We start from the raw sequence: 23603 nt of genomic DNA on the forward strand, positions 1-23603 counted from the left end.
TGCCTGGTTATGAATTTCTCTCACCAGAGTGGATGGTGCAGTATAAAACAACAAAAAGGTACTTCTTTCTGTATTACCAACTAGGTAGTTTAAACAGAGCCCAGCTTAATGAGGTTTCTGGGTTTCAGATCCTGATTCTAGAAGCAGGTAGCTACTAGACAAAAATCAGGACATAATAATCCAAGTACTAAAAAGTTAGGGCAGGGGTAAGAGGATGAGATCAAGAAAAAAGGGTTAAGAGAATGTGGGCTGATCCCTAGGTGAGGTGTAGTTTTGGTTCAGCCTTCTAAAACTAGAAGCTTATCTTCATTATTTAGAAAGGAAACTTTCGAGTATTTTCATTAATTCAAAAGATTTTATGAGATGTGATCTAGTGACAGTATGAAAAAAAAAATCAAAGCCCACATCTGTTTTACTTAACAGGAAGCAGTGATTTAGATGCGGCACATAAACTCCTAGAATGAGGAGAGCACTGTGCTCCCAGTGGGCCACAGCCTTTCCCTATAAAAAAATCTCAGGAGTTTCTTAGAGTCCAAAGAACTGTGGTCACGGTGGCAGTCAACACCTGTCCTTAATGGTTCACGGGAAACATTACACTTAGTCATCCAAAATATCTTCATCCAGGTTGATGTCTGTTGTGTCAATATCTTCTAATTCCAAATTATCCAGATCTTCTAGTTCGAGTAAACTCTGCAAAGAAAAGAGTTATTGGTAGGTAACTTTTTGAAAAGTTATCTGATTCCTGATCAAAAGAGAACCAAAGCAAGAGTCAAGAGGGGCATTTTCTCATTTCAAAGCCCCTGCTCTGAAAGTGATTATGTCATTGAAATGCAGAGGCCTGCACATCCTGTGGCCATTCATGAGGAGGGAGGAGTGAGCCTGGGGTTCCCCTGGGAAGTTTGGGTATAATGTCCTACCTTTTCTTCTTTGTTGGCTGTGTGGGAGGTCACAATAACTGGAGTAGGAGAAGCAGGTTTCCCATTAAGTTCCTGAAAGCCCAAGTGGAGAGAATAGAAAGATGAAGGAATTTGTTCAGGTAATTTTCCCCCAAGGAAAGGCTGTTCAGGATTAGGAAGTGGGACATGGTACTTAAAATGAACAAATCTTAACCAGATTATCTGATTAAGATATTCTACTGACCTGCTGAGCTGCAGATCTTGAGGGCTGAAAGCCTTTTGCCTCTTCCATAACATTTCTTTCTTCATTTGGCTATCAGAATAAAGCAATGATGAATAAAGCAGTGTAATCTGAAGTCCTAATTCATCTATGGACTTGGCCTACATCCCAGATATTAGCTCTCAATCCACCAATAATGTATATAAATTATAAAAGAGGCCTGGCTCCCTGGCAACTCACCGTGACAAGTGGGTACTGCTTGGCCGGCCACAGATCAGCATGTGTTTCCTTCACCCATTCTTCCACAACAAAGGCTTCTTTTAATCCAGGAAAAAGGTTTTCGTACTCTGTTGGATCAGCAAGGGATTCTGCTGCTTTCTGATTGACTTTTGAAAGATTTTCTCTCCAGAGTTTTACCACCCTGTTGTAAGTATCATGAAACCAAAGGGAGGGTGAGTTAAGTGTGCTCTAGTTTTTATCTGAACCATTTGTTCCTGAAATTAAAAGTCTGTACCTTGAAACCTGACTAGGTAAGTAAGTCCGGGCCAGGAAGGCAGCTTCTGGCAGTCGGCCAGTTCTAATCAGGAGTTCCAGGCAAGCATCAAGCCTAAAGATTAAAAAGGAGAGGCACTAATTATCAAGAATAAACAACGAAGTGTAGATGTAGTGTTGCAAAGTCAGCACTTCCTCCCCAGCTTCCACACATACTCCTCATTTCTGTCACTGAGCCATTAATTGGTCAGCACCAGTGTGTTACATAATCAATGGACTCCCAAGAGTGTGAGGGGTAGGGCAGTTGGTGACCATTTTCAATCTCCTAATAACCTATTTTAACAATTCCTAAGAAGAATCTAAGGGGGCTTTTCAAGACCAGCTAAGCTTGCAGCTTATAAGCAAGCACATTTTAAGAGCTTTCAGGGGATATGGGAGCAGAAACTCGGTTTCACAAGTGGGAACATCGAGGGTGGTGTCTTGAGTGTGGGCTGTGTGCAGCAATGTAGTGATGTCCAGCCGGGCAATGTCCTAGTGTCTATTTGGTTTCTTTTTCGAAGTTTGATAAAGTGGATAATGTGTTTTAGAAGTCGTATGTTTTTGAAAAAAACAAAACACAGGTTTTTGGATATTAGAAAGGTAGCAGTACATATACCACACACATTACCTACCACCCTCAGCATCAAATAAAAGTCATAGACAATATTTTGCAGGAACACATGAATACTAAATATGATAAAAACAAGTGGCATAAGAACAACTAATAATAGTATTTCGGAGTTTAGGTCAGGTTTTGCTATCAAGTAAGTTATAAAAAACTTTCAGGATATTTTTGGGTTTTTGAATTATGGACCTATTCCTACACATATGCAAATTTACAAACACATTATAAATACACATTGGGGTGCACAAGGTTTCTATAATGAAGCATGAGGTTTAAATGAATGCAGGGCAAGGTTAATGAATACTTCATGTTTTACTTCATAATATGGTCAGCTAATGTTGAGATGATCTGGTCTGCACTGACTGCTAAACTTTCAGAAGTATATGACATTTTTATGCTTTACAGTTGGGACTCAAATCTAGAAGTAAATGGCATCCTAAACCCCTTTATTCTTGCCATGGACAGGTCAGAATTACCCAATTTGGGCAAAATTACTTGCCTTTTGAGTACTATGGGAGCATCACAACAGCCTCCTGCCATGGGAAAATAAAATGGCTCAGGCAGGGAGAGGCAGGGCTTTTGAGAAACGGCTTTCACGTTTCTCTCAGTCCAAACCTCCTTGAACAGCTCATTTTGCTCAGACATTTCGACCAAATTGGTAACAACATCCCTTGCTGAAGGCCAGTGCCACCAAGGTAGGACTGTCCTCCAACTGCCCCTACTAGCCAGGGTCTAGGCCAGGCATCCATCCGTCTCTTTCCAGGGTTTGTTCCTCTCTCAACCACCCTCAAAGTCCGCGAGTGCGGAAATCAGTGCTTTAAATTACTACACTCACCTTTTAGACCTTGATTTGATACTTACTTGCCCTGTAAAAAGTAGCTCATGAATGCCACATTATTCTTGCCATCTCTCTCCGCACCCTCTGCTAGTTTATTCACCATACTAGCATTTCCAGAGGCGGTGGCCAAGAGCAACAGACCCCCGTAATCCTGTGCATGGTGCAGGCACTCCTGGGCGAGGCCAAACTGACATTTACTAATGGCAAGTTCAGCAAGTTGTTTCCACTTCTGCTCTGACTGTAAGAAAGAGTTTCCAAGTAAACACATCTATGGAAATAAACATTTGAGTTTTCAACATCAATATTCTTCTGTTAACCTGAGTATTACTGTGCTGATAATGGGAGATATTTTACACATATACTGAGGTGTGCTTATTAAATTGGTTCTATCAATCAAAATAAGAATGTAGTGACAAAATGTGTAATGAGAAAACAAGTTATTCGCATATACAAAATTCAAACACAAATCAATTTTAATGATGCATGAATAATCATCAAACCCATGTTATTTTTATTTTGTAATTACCCAGTAAAACTAAAAGTAATACTATCTAATTGGAATTTTAAGGTAATTAGATTGTAAGTATTTTAATGAATGATTTCGTACCATTTTTTGAAAGAATAAAATTATTTCATACATCCTTAAATATTTAACAGTAATATTATCTGTCATTTGTAGCTTCTCAGAAATCAAAATACTACACATTTAGATTATCTTAACATAGCTGAAATTTATTTAGCACATTTGAAATGAATTTACCAATAAACACTACATGTAAACCATGGTTGGGGGCCCCTCGATATGTAACAGTTCATTAAAATGTCATTAAATTGTGTCAAAATATTAAAATCTTTCTTTAAAACCAACAACTTTCTCACTAATTTGGGATACTGGCAAATTAGTGCTTTGTCTGCACTCCTAGAGTTCCCAGACTATAATATCTAATATCTTACATCTTTTGCAAAACAGATCTCATATAAGCTATGAAAACATTTTTTCCTCTTTTTTTTTTGAATGTTTATTTTTGAGAGAGCACAAGTGGGGGAGGGGCAGAGAAGGGGTGGGGTGGGGTGGGGTGGGGGGAGATAGGATTGGAAGCAGGCTCTGTGCTGACATGGGGCTCAAACTGAGGAACCACAAGATCATGACCTGAGCTGAAGTCAGACGCTCAACCAACTAAGCCACCCAGGTGCCCCCAAAACACTTCTTAAATCAGAATGCTAAGAATATCTGCAGTAAAATCCATTTAATTTAAAGACAAACAAAATGCATTTTTTAAAAGATCAAAGAGAGGCACTAACGTCACCAAAGAGTGTCACTAATGTACATTTCGGAAAACTTTAATGAAGAGAACTTACACTAAATACACGTAAGTACCTACTGACTTTTGCATTAGTTATGAAAAATCATGACTTAGTACATACCTCTGCTTCTACTGCTAATTGGTATGCAATTTTTAGTTCTCCAAGCTGAAGAGCAAGTTCAAAGCGATGCTCAGGATCTGTGGATACTGTAAGAGCTTGTTGCTTGAAGCCCTAAACAGAGAACAGATGTAACAATGTGTGGGCAGTCTGTATGTGTAGATTTACAGTGCACACACAGCAAATCATCATTGATCCACTCCCTCTTGAACTAAGAATACCCTGCTGACATAGAAACCCCATGGCCTAAACAAAAGAAATAGAATACTCTTTTTTTTTTTTTTTAATTTTTTTTTCAACGTTTATTTATTTTTGGGACAGAGAGAGACAGAGCATGAACCGGGGAGGGGCAGAGAGAGAGGGAGACACAGAATCGGAAACAGGCTCCAGGCTCTGAGCCATCAGCCCAGAGCCTGACGCGGGGCTCGAACTCACAGACCACAAGATCGTGACCTGGCTGAAGTCGGCCGCTCAACCGACTGCGCCACCCAGGCGCCCCAATAGAATACTCTTTAATGAGAAGACAGAAAAATTCAGGAGTCATTAAATTAATTGGTAAGAACCAACCTAGCAGAGAGATTTCAGTCCCACAATGCTGTTTTCTAAACAGTGAAAGTTGACTGATGCTAGCTAGCTAAACTCCTGTAAAACTGGTAAAATCAGAAATTCAAAATTAAAACAGCTGTCAAGAACAAGATTTTGGAAACTTGACTGAACAAGAACCATTTCAAAAAAAGAAAGGCACAGTGGTGTAGACCTAGCTGTTCAGAATCTACTAAGCTAGGCTTAGAGATCATCTAGTCCAGTCCCTCAAAGAAAAGCAAGTCAAATGTAAAAGTCTTCCTTTCAGTTTTTCGTAATCTAGGTCATTTGGCAAACATTTGCTTCCAGGTCCTAATGCCAATCAGGTATCCTTACCTAGGACTTTACTATTGGTCTTACATCACTTTATTTATCAGCCAGCATTCCAGAGGGCAGGAAATCTAAAACTGTCTTCCATTTTCCACTGTGTCATAAAAACAGGCTTTAAAACCAACTACTGTAATTACCAAATTAGCTTCTCCTCTAAGAGTACTGATGGGAGTCTACACTATGGGCAAGTTCTTCAGCTCTATGGATACAGTGTGTTGGACAAAGCTCAGACTTCAAGAGACTTCACTGGAATGAGGAACAATGCTCAGTTACAGGGTGGTTAAGAGGGAGGAACTGGGCAGCTTTCCAAGTTCTGGCTGGATCTTCAGGATGGCTGTATCACTGTGTTTAAAATGTTTTAACTTCCCAGACTATCCAAGCTGTCCCTCCTCTCATTCATCCATCTGAACAGTGTAAACAAGGCATTCTGAATAATCTGCATACTCCTTTTCTTTCCTAGCAACTGGTGTAAATAATAAAAATCCAAGAACAGAGTTCCAAGATCTATGGAACTCATTAGACATAAGCAAAGCAGATGAAATTAGGTGGACTAAATAAACTTTTGTTTTCCCCCAAGCCCCCACTGAAATGACACTAAAAGGATTCTTTTTTTAGGAAACAAATTCTTTTTTAAAAAATATTTATTTAGAGAGAGAGTGGGAGAGGGGCAGAGACAGAATCCCAAACAGGCTCAGCACTGTCAGTGCAGAGCCCTACATGGGGCTTGATCCGAGGAACTATGAGATCATGACCTGAGCTGAAATTAAGAATTGGAAACAACCCAACTGAGCCACCCAGGTGCCCCTAGGGCATAAATTCCTTAGGATACAGAAAGACAGAGGAGACCTCTGTAACAAAATTTTGGAAGCTAGAAAACTGGCAGAGGAATTTAAACAGTTAAAACACTAAAGAAAACTAATCCTAAATCAGGAGTGAGGACAGCATAGAAACAACTTCATTCACACATCAAGATCCCCAGTGGCATCTCATGGAAGGCAATGCTAAAATAACCAAAACTGCCTGAAAGTCTCTGTAACAAGCAGGTAAGAAATAAGATACCCCAGGTCCCCACTCCTCTCCTCCCCCAACCTCTGGACACACACAGAAGACAGCAAGTTTATTCCTCGAAGAGGATAAACTAGAGGGTCTCCAGTCTGAGGGATACCTTATACATCTTTCGAGAGGAAAATAGGAAATTATGAGAAAAGAGATTGAGACTAAATGAAATACCAGATGCTGAGACACCAACCTGTTTTCTACTTTGCATCCAGAATGATGGTGATTTAAGCTCAACCTTACCCCTTGGGCTGTAAACCCTAACCAGCCTAAGGGGTAACACTTACTAAAATATCAACAACCTGCAAGCTATATGTCAGCTAGAACAGTACCTGGTGCAATGTTAAGTGTTCATTAAATTCACAAGATGAACATATGGACCTTGAGCATCCCTAATCAAATGGCCCAGCCACATCCATAATGTGAAGTCCGTATCGAGCAAGACCTCTCACAAATTCAGGCCTTTTATCTGCTTCTTAGACCTCTCCTCTTAAATGAGGGCCCAAGGATCATCAGATGCATGAAGAAAATCTCTAACAGGAAAGGCACAGATCAAAATGAACCAATAACAGCAACTTGAAGGAAGCATACCATGAAGGAATAAAAGAAAACCTCAAAACAACAAAACCTATCATTCAGACCCTGAGAGAAGTAAACTTTCATCCATACACAAGAATAAGATTTTAAAAGTACAATAATAACAAAATGAGACTAGTGTAGGAGGCCTAACATTTCACTAACAGTTCCACAAAGAATACAAAAAGCTAAGGAAGAACATCATCACAGAAATGAATCAAGAAAATCTCTCAGAAATAAGTGTCCAATTAAATAAGCTTGTCTAATACCCCAAAAAATGAATTTGTTCATAATTGACCTCTACCAAGGCCCACCATCATAATATTTCAGAACAACAGGGACAAGGTCCAAAAAGCTTCCAGAAAGAAAAAACAGATCAGGTACCAAGATCAGTAATATAAACCAGTAACACTTCAATAATAACTAGAAGCTAGACGGCAATGGAACAAATGCCTTCAAAATTTTGAGAGAGAATTGCCTCCAGCCTAGAATTCTGTATCTGGTTAAATAGTCAAATATGTTTTAGAGGAGAACAATGGCAGTTTCGGATAATCAAGGTCACAAAAAACTTTACTTCCAATAATAATCCTTCTCTCAGAAAACTACTGAAGGACATGCTCCAGCCAGATAAGGGAGTAAACCAGCAAAGAAGATAGGGGATACAGGAAACAATGGATCCAACTGAGAGGCAAAAGGAAGGCCCAACCTGATGGTGAGGGGATATCCATGATGATAGGAGATTTCAAGGAAATCTGGAGAACCACCAGAATCTAGTGAGAATTAACTGTAAGTACACAGAAAAATAAGCAAAGGAAAAAAGACAACTCCAGGGAAAACAAACAATTGCAGGAAGGGAAAGCTACACTATACTAAATGGCTCAGCTGTGAGCAGTGTCTACAGTAGCTCTAAAAATGTAAACACTGAAAACTGATGTAATCAAAATCATCCAACTATAGTGGGAGGAGGACAGAAAAATGGCATGTATGTTGTATACGTAGCAGGAGAAAGGTAAACCCTCATCTTCTACAGAGTGTTAAGTCACAAGAAATGCCTAAAGCTCAGTAACAGCATACGTTATCTAGAGACGTAGAAATAAATTCCTAGAAAATCAACCAGAAGAATTAAACTTCTACTTCCTTTAGGAAGAAGATATGATAGAAGGAAGGAAGTGCTGCTTTTTTTCCTTGAGCCTTAAAGAACTTTGTACTTTGTGCACAACTTTGACTTAAAAACACTCCATTAAGAAAAAACCTACCACCAATGCTAAATTTTATGTATATTTTACAATTAAAAAAAAGAAAGAAAGAAAAAGAAAAGCCTGCTAGGATAGAGAGAGAAAATGCAGGGCAGAAATGAAAATATTGATAGAATGGAAAAGAAGTCTACAGAAAGAGAAGACTGATAATCATTTGCAACAATTAAACAAGGTACTAAGGGCATTAAGAAAGGACAAGGAAGAATATAATAAGTGACTTAAGTTTATAGGAGAAATTCCACTGCCATAAGGAAATCAGTGGCAATAAAGAAATAGTATTTTCAAATCCACATTAACATTCTTTTAAATTACTGGTTTAAAGAAAAAAACCCACAAAAGAAAACAGGCAAAAAGACAAAACAAAATCCTTTTACCTGCTTTTCCAGAAAGTGTGCAACTCTGGTCCTCTGTTCTTTTGGAATGGTAGGAAGAACTTTATCAGCCATGCTAAAATCCCTTCTCATGACAGCTGTCTGGTATTCCAGCACTGAAACCAAGAGAGAGTAGCTAACGATGTTCAGTTCTTTATCCCCCAGATAAAGCCTGTTGTCTTTAGGAATATAGCCCAGAAGATACATTGTTCTGTAATAGAAACAGAAACTAATTTAGGAATAGGCCCAAATTAGTAGGTAAACATACACACACACACACACACACACACACACGCTACCTCTTGCTCAAAATCTTTCCACTTTGATGCAATTTTGATCAACAACAGTCCATCTATTAAAACTCTAACACTGAAAAATCAGGCCCATCACTGCTACAGGCCAGCAATAAGTTTTGTTTAAAAAAAAAAAAAAGAAAGAAAAGAAAAGCATAATTTTAAATTCAGGATGCTTAAGACACAAGCAAAGCAATTCTCAGTTACCTATCCAAGTGGGCAATGGTGACTATTTCTCCTCCAACATAATAATTTAATCTGTTCACAGAACTCGTGTAAATGAAGCAGTCGCCTACCCACAGCCCTGTTTTCACAATTTCCTGAATCTCACCAAGAACCTGCAGAGAGAAAAGAGTCTATTATTACCTTATTCAGCATTAGAAATCCGGTTACAAAAACTGAATATGATTGGGGGTGATAAGGGAGATTAAGAAATGCAAAGTAAAATCCTACTTCAAGAAAGAAAATATTTCCCTGGAATTTCTATCTTCTTTTTTCATTTAAAAACAGATTCCTGGATGAGTATTTATAATATAAAATCTCACTGCTGCATCAAAGCTGTGATCTAAAAAGTGTTGATCTAAATTTCTTATATACATGCAACTGGAATAGGAAGTATTTCATAAAATCTTCCAGGAACATCTCCACAATAGGTGATTTATCTTTACCATTTGAGAGCTCATTTAAATCACTGGGTAAAATGTCTTAAGACCAAAACACCTTCTAATTTCCTTACTGAAAGATATCAAAGTCATCTGAAGATTCCCTAAAATCAAAGTACAAATAAATATCTTTTAAACATATATACTTTCGAACTCTGATCTTTGAGCCAAGGCTTTAATCTTCACATTTCACCAGACTTCCTTAAATGTTTACTTTTCTCAAACCTAACTTAACAGAATGTTAAAATCAGTGAAGTTAGGTTACACGAATATAAATCATTTAAGAACGAAGGTAAAGTTGTGCTGATGCAGTCACCTCAAAGGCATCTTCAATGCCATCTTCTGTAACTCCTTCATGTGTTTCCTGTGCAGCCAAGACTTTCTCCGACAGATACTTAAGGATAAAAAATGACTCCTCGGTGGCAATACAGACCAGCTCTCCAGAGTCAGACCAGAAAATCTACGACATGACAAACAGAACAGACAAATGGTTTCGGATTTCCGAGTGGTATGACAAACTGCATACACTTTGTTTCTTACAAGATTCATCTTAGGACAGTAAGTACGCATTGAACAATTTTATGTAGTGCATAGCGGGTATATACATACGTACACAGATACACGAACACACATATATATGTACACACACATGTGTATGTATATGCATTTAGAGGGTGGGCTGGGCTATTTGGTCTAGAAATGGAAAGACTAAAGGGAGACAGGAAGGAAACTGTCAGTGAACAGTGGATATAATGTAATTTAGGAGCAGCAGCCTATTCGCTATTGCTTTAGAACAGTGTTTCTCAGCCTTTTTTTTTCCCATTATCACCCACATCCACCCACCCAGGAATGTTTGTAGACATTTTTCTCCTAATCACCCTCACCTGCAAAATTTTAAATCCATAGATACTATATATATATTATACATATACAATTATATAATACATGTTATATATAAAATTATATAACATATATGCACACTGTATATACACACATATATATACTTGCATAACATATAAATACATGTGAATATCTATGCTTTATAGATAAAATTTTCTTCATCCTCAAGAAGCAATTTTTGCCGTTGGGGTACTAGTGCTCACTGAGAATGCATGTTATAAAAGATAGAACCAGGACCCAAGAGAGGTGGATTTGTCTCCAAAGAATTTTGTTACAATGAAAGCTGTCAAAGAAGCAGGTAGTTCCATAAGGTAGAAAACTTTGTCACTGGAGACATTTACCTAAAGTTTAAATAGCATCAGGGAAACTATGAAAAGGCTTTCTGATCTGATCCTGGATCTTTCCAAGTCAAGACCTTTCTGACTTCTTGTCTTCAAAGCAGGCTTTTCATACTCTGTCAAACGCCATTTAAAATATGAATAGCACTTGGCATTTGTATAAGTTTTCCTGCTTTTCAAAATACCCAATGTCTACCACCTCATTCAAATACTGCAAGTCTGATTTTCTAAGCAATCTTGAAGTAAATGACACTGTGTCCAACACAATGGAACCAGGACAGCTGGGTACAAGGACATTTCTTTGCCTCAGGGACTCAGAGCTCCTCACAAAGTTACACATTCTAAAAGTGACAGTGGAGGGAAAACTCACATGTTTGGGCTGAATTTCAATTCTGCGTATGAGTTCTGTATTGTCCCAGTCATAGAAAGCTAAGCCGTTTACAGATCTGACTCCCAATAAGAAGCCTCCATAGATACCTGAAAAGAAAAAAGATTTTTGGGTAGATGTTTCTGAGCCATTGCAAAGCTTCTAAAAATCTATCATTTATAAATAGCACTCACTTTCTGCTCCAAAATCTGGTTTAAAGGATTTTTTTTCCTTAAAGTTCTTAAATATCTTTACAACACTGTTGCTCTCTCTTATTGCGTATCTGGGGGGAAAAGGAAGGCAAACACAGCATGTTATATACCAAACCATACTTCCATCGAATGTCAGAAATATCTTCAGGTATACTTGAGTAATGACTTATGAGTTTCACACTGTCTGTTACACAAATTATTAGGGTTTACAAGCTATTTTAAAAACTGAGAAAGACCCAACATCCCTCAGTAGATGAGTGATTAAACCAACTGTGGTACATTCATGCGATGGAACACTGCTCTGCAAAAAAGGCGACCAATTACTGACTCATGCAACAACATGGACGAATCCCAAAAATACTGTGCTGAACAGAAGAAGCCAGACATATAGACTGGATATTGGAGTTTCATGTATATGAAACTCTAAAGACAAATCTAATCCACATGGTGAGAAAAAGCAAATCAGTGACTGGGGCCAGGGAACTGACTATTAAGGGAAAACGAGGATTTTCTGGGGATGGTAGAAATGTTCTCTGTCTTTGTGCTGGCGGTTATAGATTGTATACATTTGCCTAAAGTCACTGAAATGTTCACAAAATAGTACATTTAATTCTGTATAAATTATACTTCAATAAAGGCAACTTAAAAAATAAAAACTTTTGTTAAGTGGCTCAAGAAGTTAGCCACATTTGGCAACAACTTACAACACTGTGTATATTCAGGCGTCTTGAAAAAGGGGGACTGTGGCTGTTGCTGGACATTCAAGAGTATTTAAGGAAGTGATCTGATGAGTGTTCCTATCAAGATAGGAAAGATGCTGAATAGGACCTTAGCTGGATAAAGCTAAAAAAAAAAAGTGAACTATCAAAACAGAGAGGTATGGTGAGAGAAGTAAGAATTCATGAACTATAATTTTGTTTAGGATGGTTAACAAAATACATTTAGAAATGGAACTGTGTATATATGAGTGTATTTAGGAAATTTATGAAAAGATCAAAACCACTTCCTACTCTCAGTGTATCTTTTGTTAAAAAATTTAAAAACATGCATCTTATATGCAACACTGAGGCTCAGGTTACTCTGTTGAGGGCAGGGGCAATAAAAAAATATGGAGGAAACAAAACTAAGAAAACTATGAAGATGTACATCAGTTGTGTGGTCAGGTGGGGGGGTTGGGGGGAAGTCCTGGTGTTTATTATGAGCACAAAAAGGAATCAAAAAAGAACCACTCAGTAACCAGTATCTAATATAAATAATTACAAGAAATTATAAATAACCAGTATCTAATATGATAATTCAGAGTTAAATGATTTTTCCTGTTTTTAATAAGAATACTTTAGGAACACTCTAAATTCAAACAGAATTTGTTTTAAATATAGGGGGTGGGTAACATCACAGAAAACACGTTTTAAAGAAGATTCAATGAAGTTAGCATCAAGATGATATCAGACTGTAGTCTCTCCCAACTAGCTCGTGATCCTAGCAGCAGCTCAGGACATCAGCTCATAGGGAAAGCCTACCTCGTCTTGAGCCCATAAGCACCAGGCCCAAATGCAGGCTCCATCAAGGAAATGGGTGCTGGGCCCCCAGTTTAATGGGATTAGTGGATCAGCCTGAGTGAGCCTGCTGCATACTGAACACAGAAAGGGCAAAGACAGCTCTGGTGAGAACTGTTCTTGAAAGGCAGAAGCACAGCCAACACCGAGCCCTGGGAACATGATTCATACAGCCGCACACAGATGACCCATCTGCAGTCAGGGCCAGCGGGACAGCACAAGCCAAAACTTACTCTGAAGAATCATGGGCCCATGCAAACTCCTGGGCAGATCCAAAGCTCTTGTTTCTCAGGGCCATTGCTGTATAGATGATGTACTCGCCATCACCACACACCACGACAAACCTGGAAATTATGGAAGCCAGAGAGAGAGAGTAGGATCACTGACATGTGGAAGTTATGAAACACTGATTCCTCTGCATAATAAAATATTTCTGATGACAAATGCTACTTCGGTTGACTTTTTTTTTTTTTTTTAACGTTTATTTATTTTTGAGACAGAGACAGAGCATGAATGGGGGAGGGCCAGAGAGAAGGAGACACAGAATCTGAAACAGGCTCCAGGCTCTGAGCTGTCAGCACAGAGCCTGACGCGGGGCTCGAACTCATGGACCGCGAGATCATGACCTGAGCTGAAGTCGGCCGCTCAATCGACTGAGCCACCCAGTCGCCCCTTCAGTTGACGTTTATAATTGAATCTAATATCTTCTGAAGTTATACATTTCTTCAAATACAGAGCTAGACATAAATATTTTATCAACAAATCCCAAAACATATCATGAACATGGGCATTTGCTAAAAATCTTACTGCAGTGGCCTTCTCTTATAAGCAAAGGAGACTTGAGGCAGGAAGACAAGAATGGCTGCTGATGCACAGGGGGAGGATTCTAATAATACAACGGATACTTGTTGAGCACCAAGATGCCTAGAACTTTGCTCATTACATTTACACCATTAGGAGGCACTATTTGTTGCAAGACTATCTTAATTTTAAAGCACATCACTCAAATGAATAAAAATACTCATTTTTAATGACTGTTAAGTTTATCAAAATAGAGTATTTTAACATTTAAATAATCAGTAAAAACAGGATGTTGCACAGTCGAGTAACATTTTCTCCACAGATATAAAACAACTCTATTTAAAGTTGCATTGGCTGTATTGGCTGCTACCAGATTGCCAATGCTGAAATGCAAAACTTATAGGAAGAAAAAGCTTTGTGATATTTATAATGCATTCTTAATCTTCCTAAGAAAATTACATTAGAAATAACTGTGGATGCCATTTACTGAATGAGGCAGCATACCTGGTTTACATAATTTGTCTTTTTCAATACTCAGCACTGAATTATAAGATGCCCAGATCTATTGTAAGTGACTTTTAAAGAACCACAGGCTTAATTAAAACTCATGCTTGAAACTCCTCTCTTGACAAGATGTTGGGTGCTTTCTAAATCTTAAGAAACGAAACTGATGGTTCATATTATAGCTAAGAAGCAGAATTATTACCAGTCCCCAAATTGTTTCTTTTTTTCTAATATAATTTATTGTCATATTGGCTTACATACAACACCCAGTGCTCATCCCAACCCAAATTGTTTCAACGGACACAAACTTCAGAGTCTGCTTTTCTTCTTAAGTCAGTAAGTATTTAGAGCACCTAAGTACATGTTACCTGCCCTCAGAGAAGCACAAGGACACAAACCCAACACATTTAAAATGAGTAAATACAAAACTATTTAACTGTTCAAAATTGCATGGTGGGACAAAGCCAGGAAGGCAAATATGCTTTCCCCTTGCATGCCAACTTAATCAACTGGTAGGGTTGCCTGTGGCCATGCTGAGGATTGTGAGGCCAGGGCAAAAGCTCATGAGGAATGCCCACCCTAGAGGAAGGGCAGCATATGCTGTGGATTTGCAAACCCACATATCTAACAACACAGAAGCTCAGAGAGATTGTGGTTGACTTACCGCCCATTAGGATTGTGCTGAATGGTCTGAGGGTATATTTCACAACTGCCCATATCCTTTACTGCCAGTGGCAGTCTTTCTCCATCTTTAATTTCAGCATCTCCCATTGCTTTTAGGTTGGCCTGCTGGACTTCTGAATGCTTGGCCCAAATTATCTTTCCATTGGCATCCATGGACATGGCAGGTTCCTCCCGACCAAGCTAGAAGAATTAACAAATGGCTCGTAGCAATAAAAAGAAAACAAATAAAACCACAAAATAAACACTTTCTATTTTCGTTTAACAGAGGGCTCCATCCTTTCACTTTATTTTTTTTTAAATTTTTTATGTTTATTTATTTTTGAGAGAGAGAGAGAGAGAGAGAGGGAGAGAGGGAGAGACGGAGAGAGACAGAACATGAGAAGTGGAAGGGCGGAGAGAGAGGGAGACACAGAATCCGAAACAGGCTCCAGGCTCCGAGCTGTCAGCAAAGAGCCCGACGCAGGGCTCCAACCCACAAACTGCGAGATCCTGACCTGGGCCGAAGTCGGACACCCAACCAACTGATACACCCAGTTACCCCTCCATCCTTTCACTTTAAACCTCCAGTGTTTAATCTCTTGTGCTTGCTTAATGAAAGAAGAGCCAGTTTAATAAAACTGGTGACTTAGAAGATGATTGTACAAAAATACATGGAAAAATGCTTCCACTATGTTCATTTATTCAGAGAGAGTATAATTAAAGTTTGGTTTTTTTTTGTTTTTTTTTTCAACGTTTATTTATTTTTGGAACAGAGAGAGACAGAGCATGAATGGGGGAGGGGCAGAGAGAGAGGGAGACACAGAATCGGAAACAGGCTCCAGGCTCTGAGCCATCAGCCCAGAGCCTGACGCGGGGCTCGAACTCATGGACCGCGAGATCGTGACCTGGCTGAAGTCGGATGCTTAACTGACTGCGCCACCCAGGCGCCCCCAGAGAGAGTATAATTAGAGATTACCTTAACAATGATGCTCCCTTCGTCATAGCCCAGAGCGACATTGTTGGACCCTCTAAGACTGGCCACGCACCACACCCTCTCCATTCCATAATTTAATGTGCTCTCTAGGCGATACGTGCTTGAATGCCAAATACGCACGGTTCCTAAAAAGAACAATGTGAATACTCCCTTTTAATCTGAACATCTAACGATGGATTAGGTCAGATGAACCAGCCACAGCGAAGTCCTTTTTTTATTAGCTTCCTGGCAGCGTAAAGTTTTGATCTACAGTCTGTAGGTGATTTTATCAAGTAACAAATAAACAGAAAATTACAGGTAAGAAATGTGATTTTCCGTGTGAAATAATGTATTTCCCGGGCACAGTGCCTACTATGTACCTGCAGATGCTTGATACACATGATCTTTTATGTTCACTATAATCCTGTGAGGTGGATATGTCTGTTCCCATTTCATAATCTGCCCAAACCACACATCCATGAAGTGGCAGTGCCTGAATCTGACCCCAAGTTTGTAGACTCCAAAGCATTGACAGGCTTTTTCAGTTTTTCGCTAGGACTTCTGGGTGTCCTCTTATTTAAATAATAGAGTCAAAACACATTAGGATGATGACGACGATGACAATAACAATGTCCCTTCATTTTATAACTCAAATATTCTATTTTGATAAAAACAGCAAACCTAATTACAATGCCGGGCACTACCTGGCTTAAATATCTACTTTGTAATTAAAAGCACAGGAATAAACATACATTTCTAACTTACCATCTTCTGAACCTGTGATGATGATTGGCAACTCAGGATGAAAACTGGCACAAGATACATTTTGGGCATGTCCCTCCAGTGTCTGTACACAAGTTTTATTCTGTAATCAAAAGACAGCAAGACACAGAAAACATTTTTTGTGTGTGAAAAGTAACTTATCTTTAATTTTTCCAGTGCACATACATTATAAATGATAGTAGTAATGACAATCTATATAGTATTCGACACAGAAAGTTTTGAAACACAATTATCTTATCGTGTGCATACTTTCTCTAACTCTTTGATAGTACAGGGAAATGTAATTGCAACCATCCTATTTAAAGAAGAAAACACACACACCTCAAAAGATCTGGTGTTCAATTTGAATATTTTCTCGCCAAATTCCTAAGGTAATGTCTTTCATATTTTTATTTCTGTACTTAAGCACAAATTTGAATAAGGTTCTAAGTAACACTGATTTTCTAGGCTTCATTTTTTTTTTTTTTAACGTTTATTTATTTTTGAGACAGAGAGAGACAGAGCATGAACGGGGGAGGGCCAGAGAGAGGGAGACACAGAATCTGAAACAGGCTCCAGGCTCTGAGCTGTCAGCACAGAGCCCGACGCGGGGCTCGAACTCAAGGACCGTGAGATCATGACCTGAGCCAAAGTCGGCCGCTCAACTGACTGAGCCACCCAGGCGCCCCTAGGCTTCATTTTATTAACTGTTTATGGACATGTTGATGTGAGAAAGAAAAAACAGAAACTGAATCTGTCTCTTAGAGATAAAAAGCATAGTAACAAGAAATCATAACTAGGTTTGCAAAGTCTATGTGGCAAAATGGCTATAGCATGGCTGTGTCATGATATTATTAATCTGCTAGTTTCCAATTATAAACAAAAGTTTACCAGTGAGGATATTAGAGGATGTAATAATTCATTTTAATCAAATGTTTAAATTTCTAATTTCTACTTTTAAATGAAAAATAAACATGATGGCATTTTATTTTTAAAACCTTGACAGGCATTTGTTTTCATTTTTATGGAGAACTCTGGGATCACTGTTTAGGTGTAAATACTGAAGCCTGAAGTTACTTTGTGCTATGAATGGAGTTCAATAACCCAAGTTTTAACTGTCCTGTAAGAAACAACGAAATCCATGTCTAACATATGGCAAAGTAAGGTTATGAAAAAATTGTACCTGATAGTCCCATATTTTAACAAGACGGTCATCTGCGCCTGAAATGAGGTATGGTTTGTCGCCACCACTGTAGTAATCGATGCAATTCACGCCTTTCTCATGTCCCTCCAGAGTGAAGTTTGGGGAGGAAGACCCCAGCTGCCACACCTTTAGAGAACGACAGCATCTGACATTCAGTATGGTGACTCGCCTTTCACAAGGCAGATCCACCACACTTCTGACATGTTATATAAAACACCAAAGCACAGGGGAGGGAAATTAAAGAATGTACATTTTTTTAACCCATTTGTTTCTGTTGTTTCTTACTTTACTTGAATTTCTAGGGGGTAGAATAACTATGGCATTCTCTGAAAATTCCAATTTCCAGGCTTCATCCCTAGAGATTTTTCTTTATCCCTAGAGATTCCCCAGAAATCTAGATTTTTAATAGAAACCCCAATGGTCCATAGGCTATAGTGTGAAGAATAATACTTTAAGGGTAAGAAATGATTTTATGAGAATTTTTTTTTTTTCAACGTTTATTTATTTTTGGGACAGAGAGAGACAGAGCATGAATGGGCGAGGGGCAGAGAGAGAGGGAGACACAGAATCGGAAACAGGCTCCAGGCTCTGAGCCATCAGCCCAGAGCCCGACGCGGGGCTCGAACTCACGGACCTCGAGATGGTGACCTGGCTGAAGTCGGACGCTTAACCGACTGCGCCACCCAGGCGCCCCGATTTTATGAGAATTTTAACATAAAGATCATGAAAGTGAATTTAAGAAGGTCTATTAAAAAGAGAAAATTACCACTAACTAAAAAATTTTAAGTTGTAAAAGTAGTCAAACATTACTAGAGCACTAGTATTGAGCTTTACTTTTACAAATATTTCCTGAGTGCCTCCTACACGGGAGGGGAGGGTAAAGATGTGTAAACAAATGTTTACCATTGACTGGATCAAACACACTTTACTAGAGCCAAAGATAAGACAATTTATGTTTTCATGATATACCTAATTTAGTGACGCAAGTCTGAAACTAATTCAAAGTTTCCAACTTATGTCAAAAGCAAGGACAACCCAGCAAAAGGAAAAAAAATAAGGCCAAAACGCTAAGATATTCAGAGACGTATCATTTAATAATTATCACACAAATAATATGTACCATTTTCTATAAGTTAAAGGAAAACTAACAAAAATGTTATACAGACGTCAGTATACACATGTAAGCAAAAGTTAATGCAATATATAATTTTAAATCTATGCATGTAGAGACATTTTAAAAATCATACTGGAAAAAGGAGTATGGCTGCACTCTTGCATCTTGTATTAAGCATCTAGTACAAGCAAGGTACTGTGTTGCTTGCTACCGAGTATCTGTTTGAGGGAGTGGAGGTGACACATAGTTCCTGCCCCAAACATCAACATTTCGGGGGGATACAGATTGCCATACACACATCAGTTATCATTCAAAATGAAGGCCATAATGGAGACAAAAGGAATGGAAGGAAGGGACTGAGCAGGACTGCCTCTGTCTGGAGATGAAATGGGTGTCTGAAAAGAGCTTCTCAGAGTAAATAATTGTGCTAAGCCTTGAAAGATAAGTAGTTCTCTAGAGGGGGAAAAAAAAATCAAAAGGGAGAATAGAGAGTGTCACAAACAGAGGTAATAGCTGAATATGATTATGTGAACATTCATGGCATCTCTAGAGAATGGTGGATAGACCAGGGTTATAGGAAATGTCTCATCATATTAGCTGTGGCTAGTCTTGGAAACCCTTGTAGTCCACACTAAAGTACTGGAACTTTACTCTCAGACTAGAAACTGAAAGATGAAACCCATGTTATAGAAAGATAATTGGCAGCAGTATGGAGAAGTAGAATAAGAAAAAGAGAATGGAGGCAGATGAAATTTAAATGTAAAATAGATTAACAATCAGCAGAGGTCAACAATGAATACACTAAAAGGAAACAGGAAATAGAGGAAATACACTAAAAGGAGAGGGAACAGAAGATTCTGGCATTTTTCTTATTCTGGGTTTGCGGTGGTTTAGGTGGTTTAAAAGTCTTTCAGTATACTGCTTTGATATGGAAAAACACTCCTTCCATTAAGAGCACCAAGTTGCAGTTAGAGAGGGAGGGAGCCAAACCATAAGAGACTCTTAAAAACTGAGAATAAACTGAGGGTTGATGGGGGGTGGGTGGGTAATGGGTATTGAGGAGGGCACCTGGTGGGATGAGCACTGGGTGTTGTATGGAAACCAATTTGACAATAAATTTCATATTAAAAAAAAAAAAGAGCGCCAAGTTGCTACAATATTCTTCTAAACAGAATATGTCCTTCTGGATCAAAGTGAGAGATCCTATTTTGACTTCAATACAAGCTTTTGAGAGAAACTTATAATCAGGAATAACTTTCTGGGTAGCCAGTAGTAAAACACCTAAACAACTGTATTTCACCACCATAACTGATACAAATAGTGGACACCCTACCTTGATGGTCCTGTCCAAAGATGCACTGGCAAACTGGTTGTTATCTTTGGGATTAATCACAATCTGCATAACATAATGGGTGTGTCCTTCAAACACTTGTGAGCAGGACCATTTTTTATCCCAGTCCCAGAGCTTAATAAGCATGTCATCTAGGCCAAAAGAAAGTCTTAAGTTAGTTGCAATTTATATTTCTTTCAGTCAGAACTAAGATGCAGTCTCTGTGCTTTTTAAGGCAGCAAATCTAAGAGAAATCATACATTCCATGACTTAAAGAATCAGAACTGAATACATTTTTCAAAATCCTTATTTATCCTAAGAATAAACTTAGCTCTCTACACAAGAGCGGAGATAAGATACAGAAATTACTAATGGCAAATACAAAAGTTTCATGAGAAAATTTAAGAAAGCCTCAGTGGGCTTTACAGAATGACAAAAGAGTAACACAAGTTTGATTAGAATCTAAGTATGACTGAATAACGAGGTCGGTGACTAGGGAATAAGCATCCCTCTTATATGAATGGCTAAAAAAAGCTTTGAATTACTTCTCTCAATTTTAACTTAAAAATGTTTCAAAGAACCATTACCAATGCAATGCAACTTGTCTTAATTGCCCTCCAAAGAGTCCACTGTTTTAGATGGAATACCAGAGAGCAAAGTAGCCCAAGTATAACCTGAGTAGGGTATATGGCAATCCAGCAAAAACTCACTTACCAGCATGTAAATTAGCTTTCTGTTCAGATGTTTAATCATCTAGACCTGTAGGCCTTCCCTGACAGGAACTGGAACAAGTGCTATACAAATCCTAAGCAGAGTTGATATTTCATTAAATACAAAAGCAAGCAGCATTGATAGCACGCTAATGGATTTAAATAGTTTAAAGGCTGCTTGGAATTAGAACTCTACTTGTAATGGCAGTGAAAGAATTGCACGTCTTGCTGAATGAAAATGAATGACTCAAAGAGATGCACGTAACCAAAAGAAGTCACTTCTTACCGCTGCTAGTGAGAATGAAAGGCTGGGTTGGATGAACAGCAATACAGCGAATGTAGTCCGAGTGTGCTTCAAACATATGAACCCTCTCCAGAGTGTTGTAATTGAACACTCTGATCTGCATATCATCCTGGAAATGAAAATCTAGAAGTCATTACTACTGTTAGAAAGTCAACTGCACAAGAAAAGTGGATTATAGGCTCAAGGATTAAAGTCCAAACTTCAAAACATTACACTAATTAAGAAATCAAGAATTAAATCATCCACATTATCACTGACCAGTTCAGAAATTGAACCGAAGGGATTAGAGATTCACAGAATTACTTACCGCTCCTGTCACAACCCAATTCTTTCTTGCAACAAACTTTGCAGCTCGAACAGGAAGATCACATACTTCAAATGTTTTCACCAATGTCTTTAAAATTAATAAAAACACATACACTTTGAGTTATGAGAAAATAACTGAAGAATCTATTGTTATATTTAAAACATCTATTTATTTAGATCACTTCTAATTTAAAAATATTTTCAGGCTAAAATACAAAAGTTCAACAATCAAATGAAAAACACAGACCAATCTTCTCTTCTTTAACAGTTTCAAAATTAAAATACTTACAAAGGATAAAAGAGAGCAAATGTCCACAAGACGAAATTCCAGATCCCCTGTGCTCCAGCCTGCCCTTTCCTTTCTCTCTAGCCTCACCTATGGCTACTCCCAGCCTTACCTTTCCTCCTCCTGAAAACCTACCCACAGATCCTTACACTCCCCTTTCAAAACACAGCACCTTCATAATTGTGTGTTTAATGTCAATCTTTCCTACTAAGCTCCCTGAGGGCAGGAATCTTTTCACCACTGTATTTCCAGAGCTTAGAACAGTGGCTGGCAAACAACCAGTGTGTAACAACTATTTGTTGAATAAATTGGCTTAGTTTGTTTATTTATTAAAGCTTACTTATTTATTTAGAGAAAGAAAGACATCATAAACAGGGGTGGGCCAGAGAGAGAGAATCCCAAGCAGGTTCTGCACTGTCAGCATGGAGCCCGATGCAGGGCTTGAACTCACGAACTGTGAGATCATGACCTGAGCAGAAACCAAGATTCGGACACTTAACCGACTAAGCCACCCAACACCCCTGCTTAGTTTTCTTTTTAAAATTAAACCCGTCAACTCACAAAATAAACTCCTAAAAAAGATGCAGTTGTTTTGTACATCTCAGCAATATGTTTCCATACAAATGCTGTTTACCTGTCTTTAGTGAAGTTATGCTTTACACAGTGATTGAGGTATCTCTTCAAGTTGTTCAGAATGGAATAATATATACAGGATAAAAGTAGATAACTAGGAGACCCCTCCTAGAAAGAACAGGGATAAATGCATCTTTTTGTCCTCCTACTTTGATGCCTTATTTTTTAAAATTCTGAAAATCAAGCTATCATTTTGCAATATCTTTTTTTGTACCAGAGAGTAATGGAAAAAAGTACAATCTTACTAACTGATGAACCATGTGCACTAAATAAAAAGAACAGAAGCCAGTAAACCTGAAACTAATGTAACATTGTATGTCAACTATACTAAAACAAGCAGACAAACAAAAACTAAGTTACAAAAAAAAAAAAAAAAAAAAAAAGAATAGAGACAGACCTCAAAGATTCTTCACACAAAGACATTAAATGGGGAAGCTCCAACCTGTACAACCACTGTCAGTTGATTACAATACAGACACTGAGAGCAGAAAGAACATGCAGTCTCTAAGATGATAGACAAATCCATGAAAGCTTATGAGTAGTCAATAAATCCAGGGATCTGCTGAGCCGTACACATGAGGCAGCTGCAGACATAAAGCAGCTGCAGAACGGTCATGGTTCAGGTCCATGTTAAGTGCTATGACTGATACAAATAACACAAGAGACGGTCTCCACATTCTAGAACCTAAACAGTCTGAACAGGAGGAAAGGCTATACACTCAACAAACACTCAATGTAAGTCAGGAAAATAATGATTAATACTTGTATGGTACCTTACAGGTCTCACACACAATTTTATCTAATTGGATTTAATCCTTTTGATACTCCTGTGATATAGGGAAGGCAATAATATCATCTTCATTTTAGATAATTAAACTGAGCCTTAACATGATTAAAAGGCTTGCCCACACCACTTAATTGGCAGGATGGCTTCAAATTCCAACATACCGATTTTTTTAATCATTGCACTCACCACCTCAAA

The 23603-nt window shown here is 38.4% G+C and overlaps 1 protein-coding gene and 1 long non-coding RNA gene across 2 annotated transcripts in view; one reads left to right on the plus strand and one right to left on the minus strand.

Moving 5' to 3' along the window:
• Window positions 1-335: 335 nt before the first annotated feature.
• Window positions 336-23603, minus strand: part of COPB2 (coat protein complex I subunit beta 2) — a 31840-nt gene continuing 8572 nt past the window's right edge. Inside the window, exons 3-22 of the mRNA XM_025913034.2 lie at window positions 21704-21790; window positions 21379-21505; window positions 20386-20534; window positions 17918-18064; window positions 16738-16837; window positions 15976-16118; window positions 15001-15200; window positions 13265-13375; window positions 11458-11546; window positions 11267-11373; window positions 9975-10118; window positions 9204-9334; window positions 8707-8914; window positions 4536-4646; window positions 3134-3348; window positions 1631-1723; window positions 1357-1537; window positions 1141-1209; window positions 918-989; window positions 336-690 (exon numbers count right to left, since the gene is read on the minus strand). Of these exons, the coding sequence (XP_025768819.2) occupies window positions 598-690; window positions 918-989; window positions 1141-1209; window positions 1357-1537; window positions 1631-1723; window positions 3134-3348; window positions 4536-4646; window positions 8707-8914; window positions 9204-9334; window positions 9975-10118; window positions 11267-11373; window positions 11458-11546; window positions 13265-13375; window positions 15001-15200; window positions 15976-16118; window positions 16738-16837; window positions 17918-18064; window positions 20386-20534; window positions 21379-21505; window positions 21704-21790 (2577 nt within the window). The 3' untranslated portion in view covers window positions 336-597. The remainder of the gene's footprint in view (window positions 691-917; window positions 990-1140; window positions 1210-1356; window positions 1538-1630; window positions 1724-3133; window positions 3349-4535; window positions 4647-8706; window positions 8915-9203; window positions 9335-9974; window positions 10119-11266; window positions 11374-11457; window positions 11547-13264; window positions 13376-15000; window positions 15201-15975; window positions 16119-16737; window positions 16838-17917; window positions 18065-20385; window positions 20535-21378; window positions 21506-21703; window positions 21791-23603) is intronic.
• LOC147577185 (uncharacterized) lies at window positions 10100-13480 on the plus strand. Its single transcript, XR_015240000.1, has 2 exons — window positions 10100-10216; window positions 10705-13480. It is a non-coding gene; the product is annotated as an uncharacterized LOC147577185 (long non-coding RNA).

The sequence above is a fragment of the Puma concolor genome, chromosome C2 (assembly GCF_028749965.1).
Source record: "Puma concolor isolate L17-30 chromosome C2, mPumCon1.1.hap2, whole genome shotgun sequence".
Classification (NCBI taxonomy): Eukaryota; Metazoa; Chordata; class Mammalia; order Carnivora; family Felidae; genus Puma; species Puma concolor.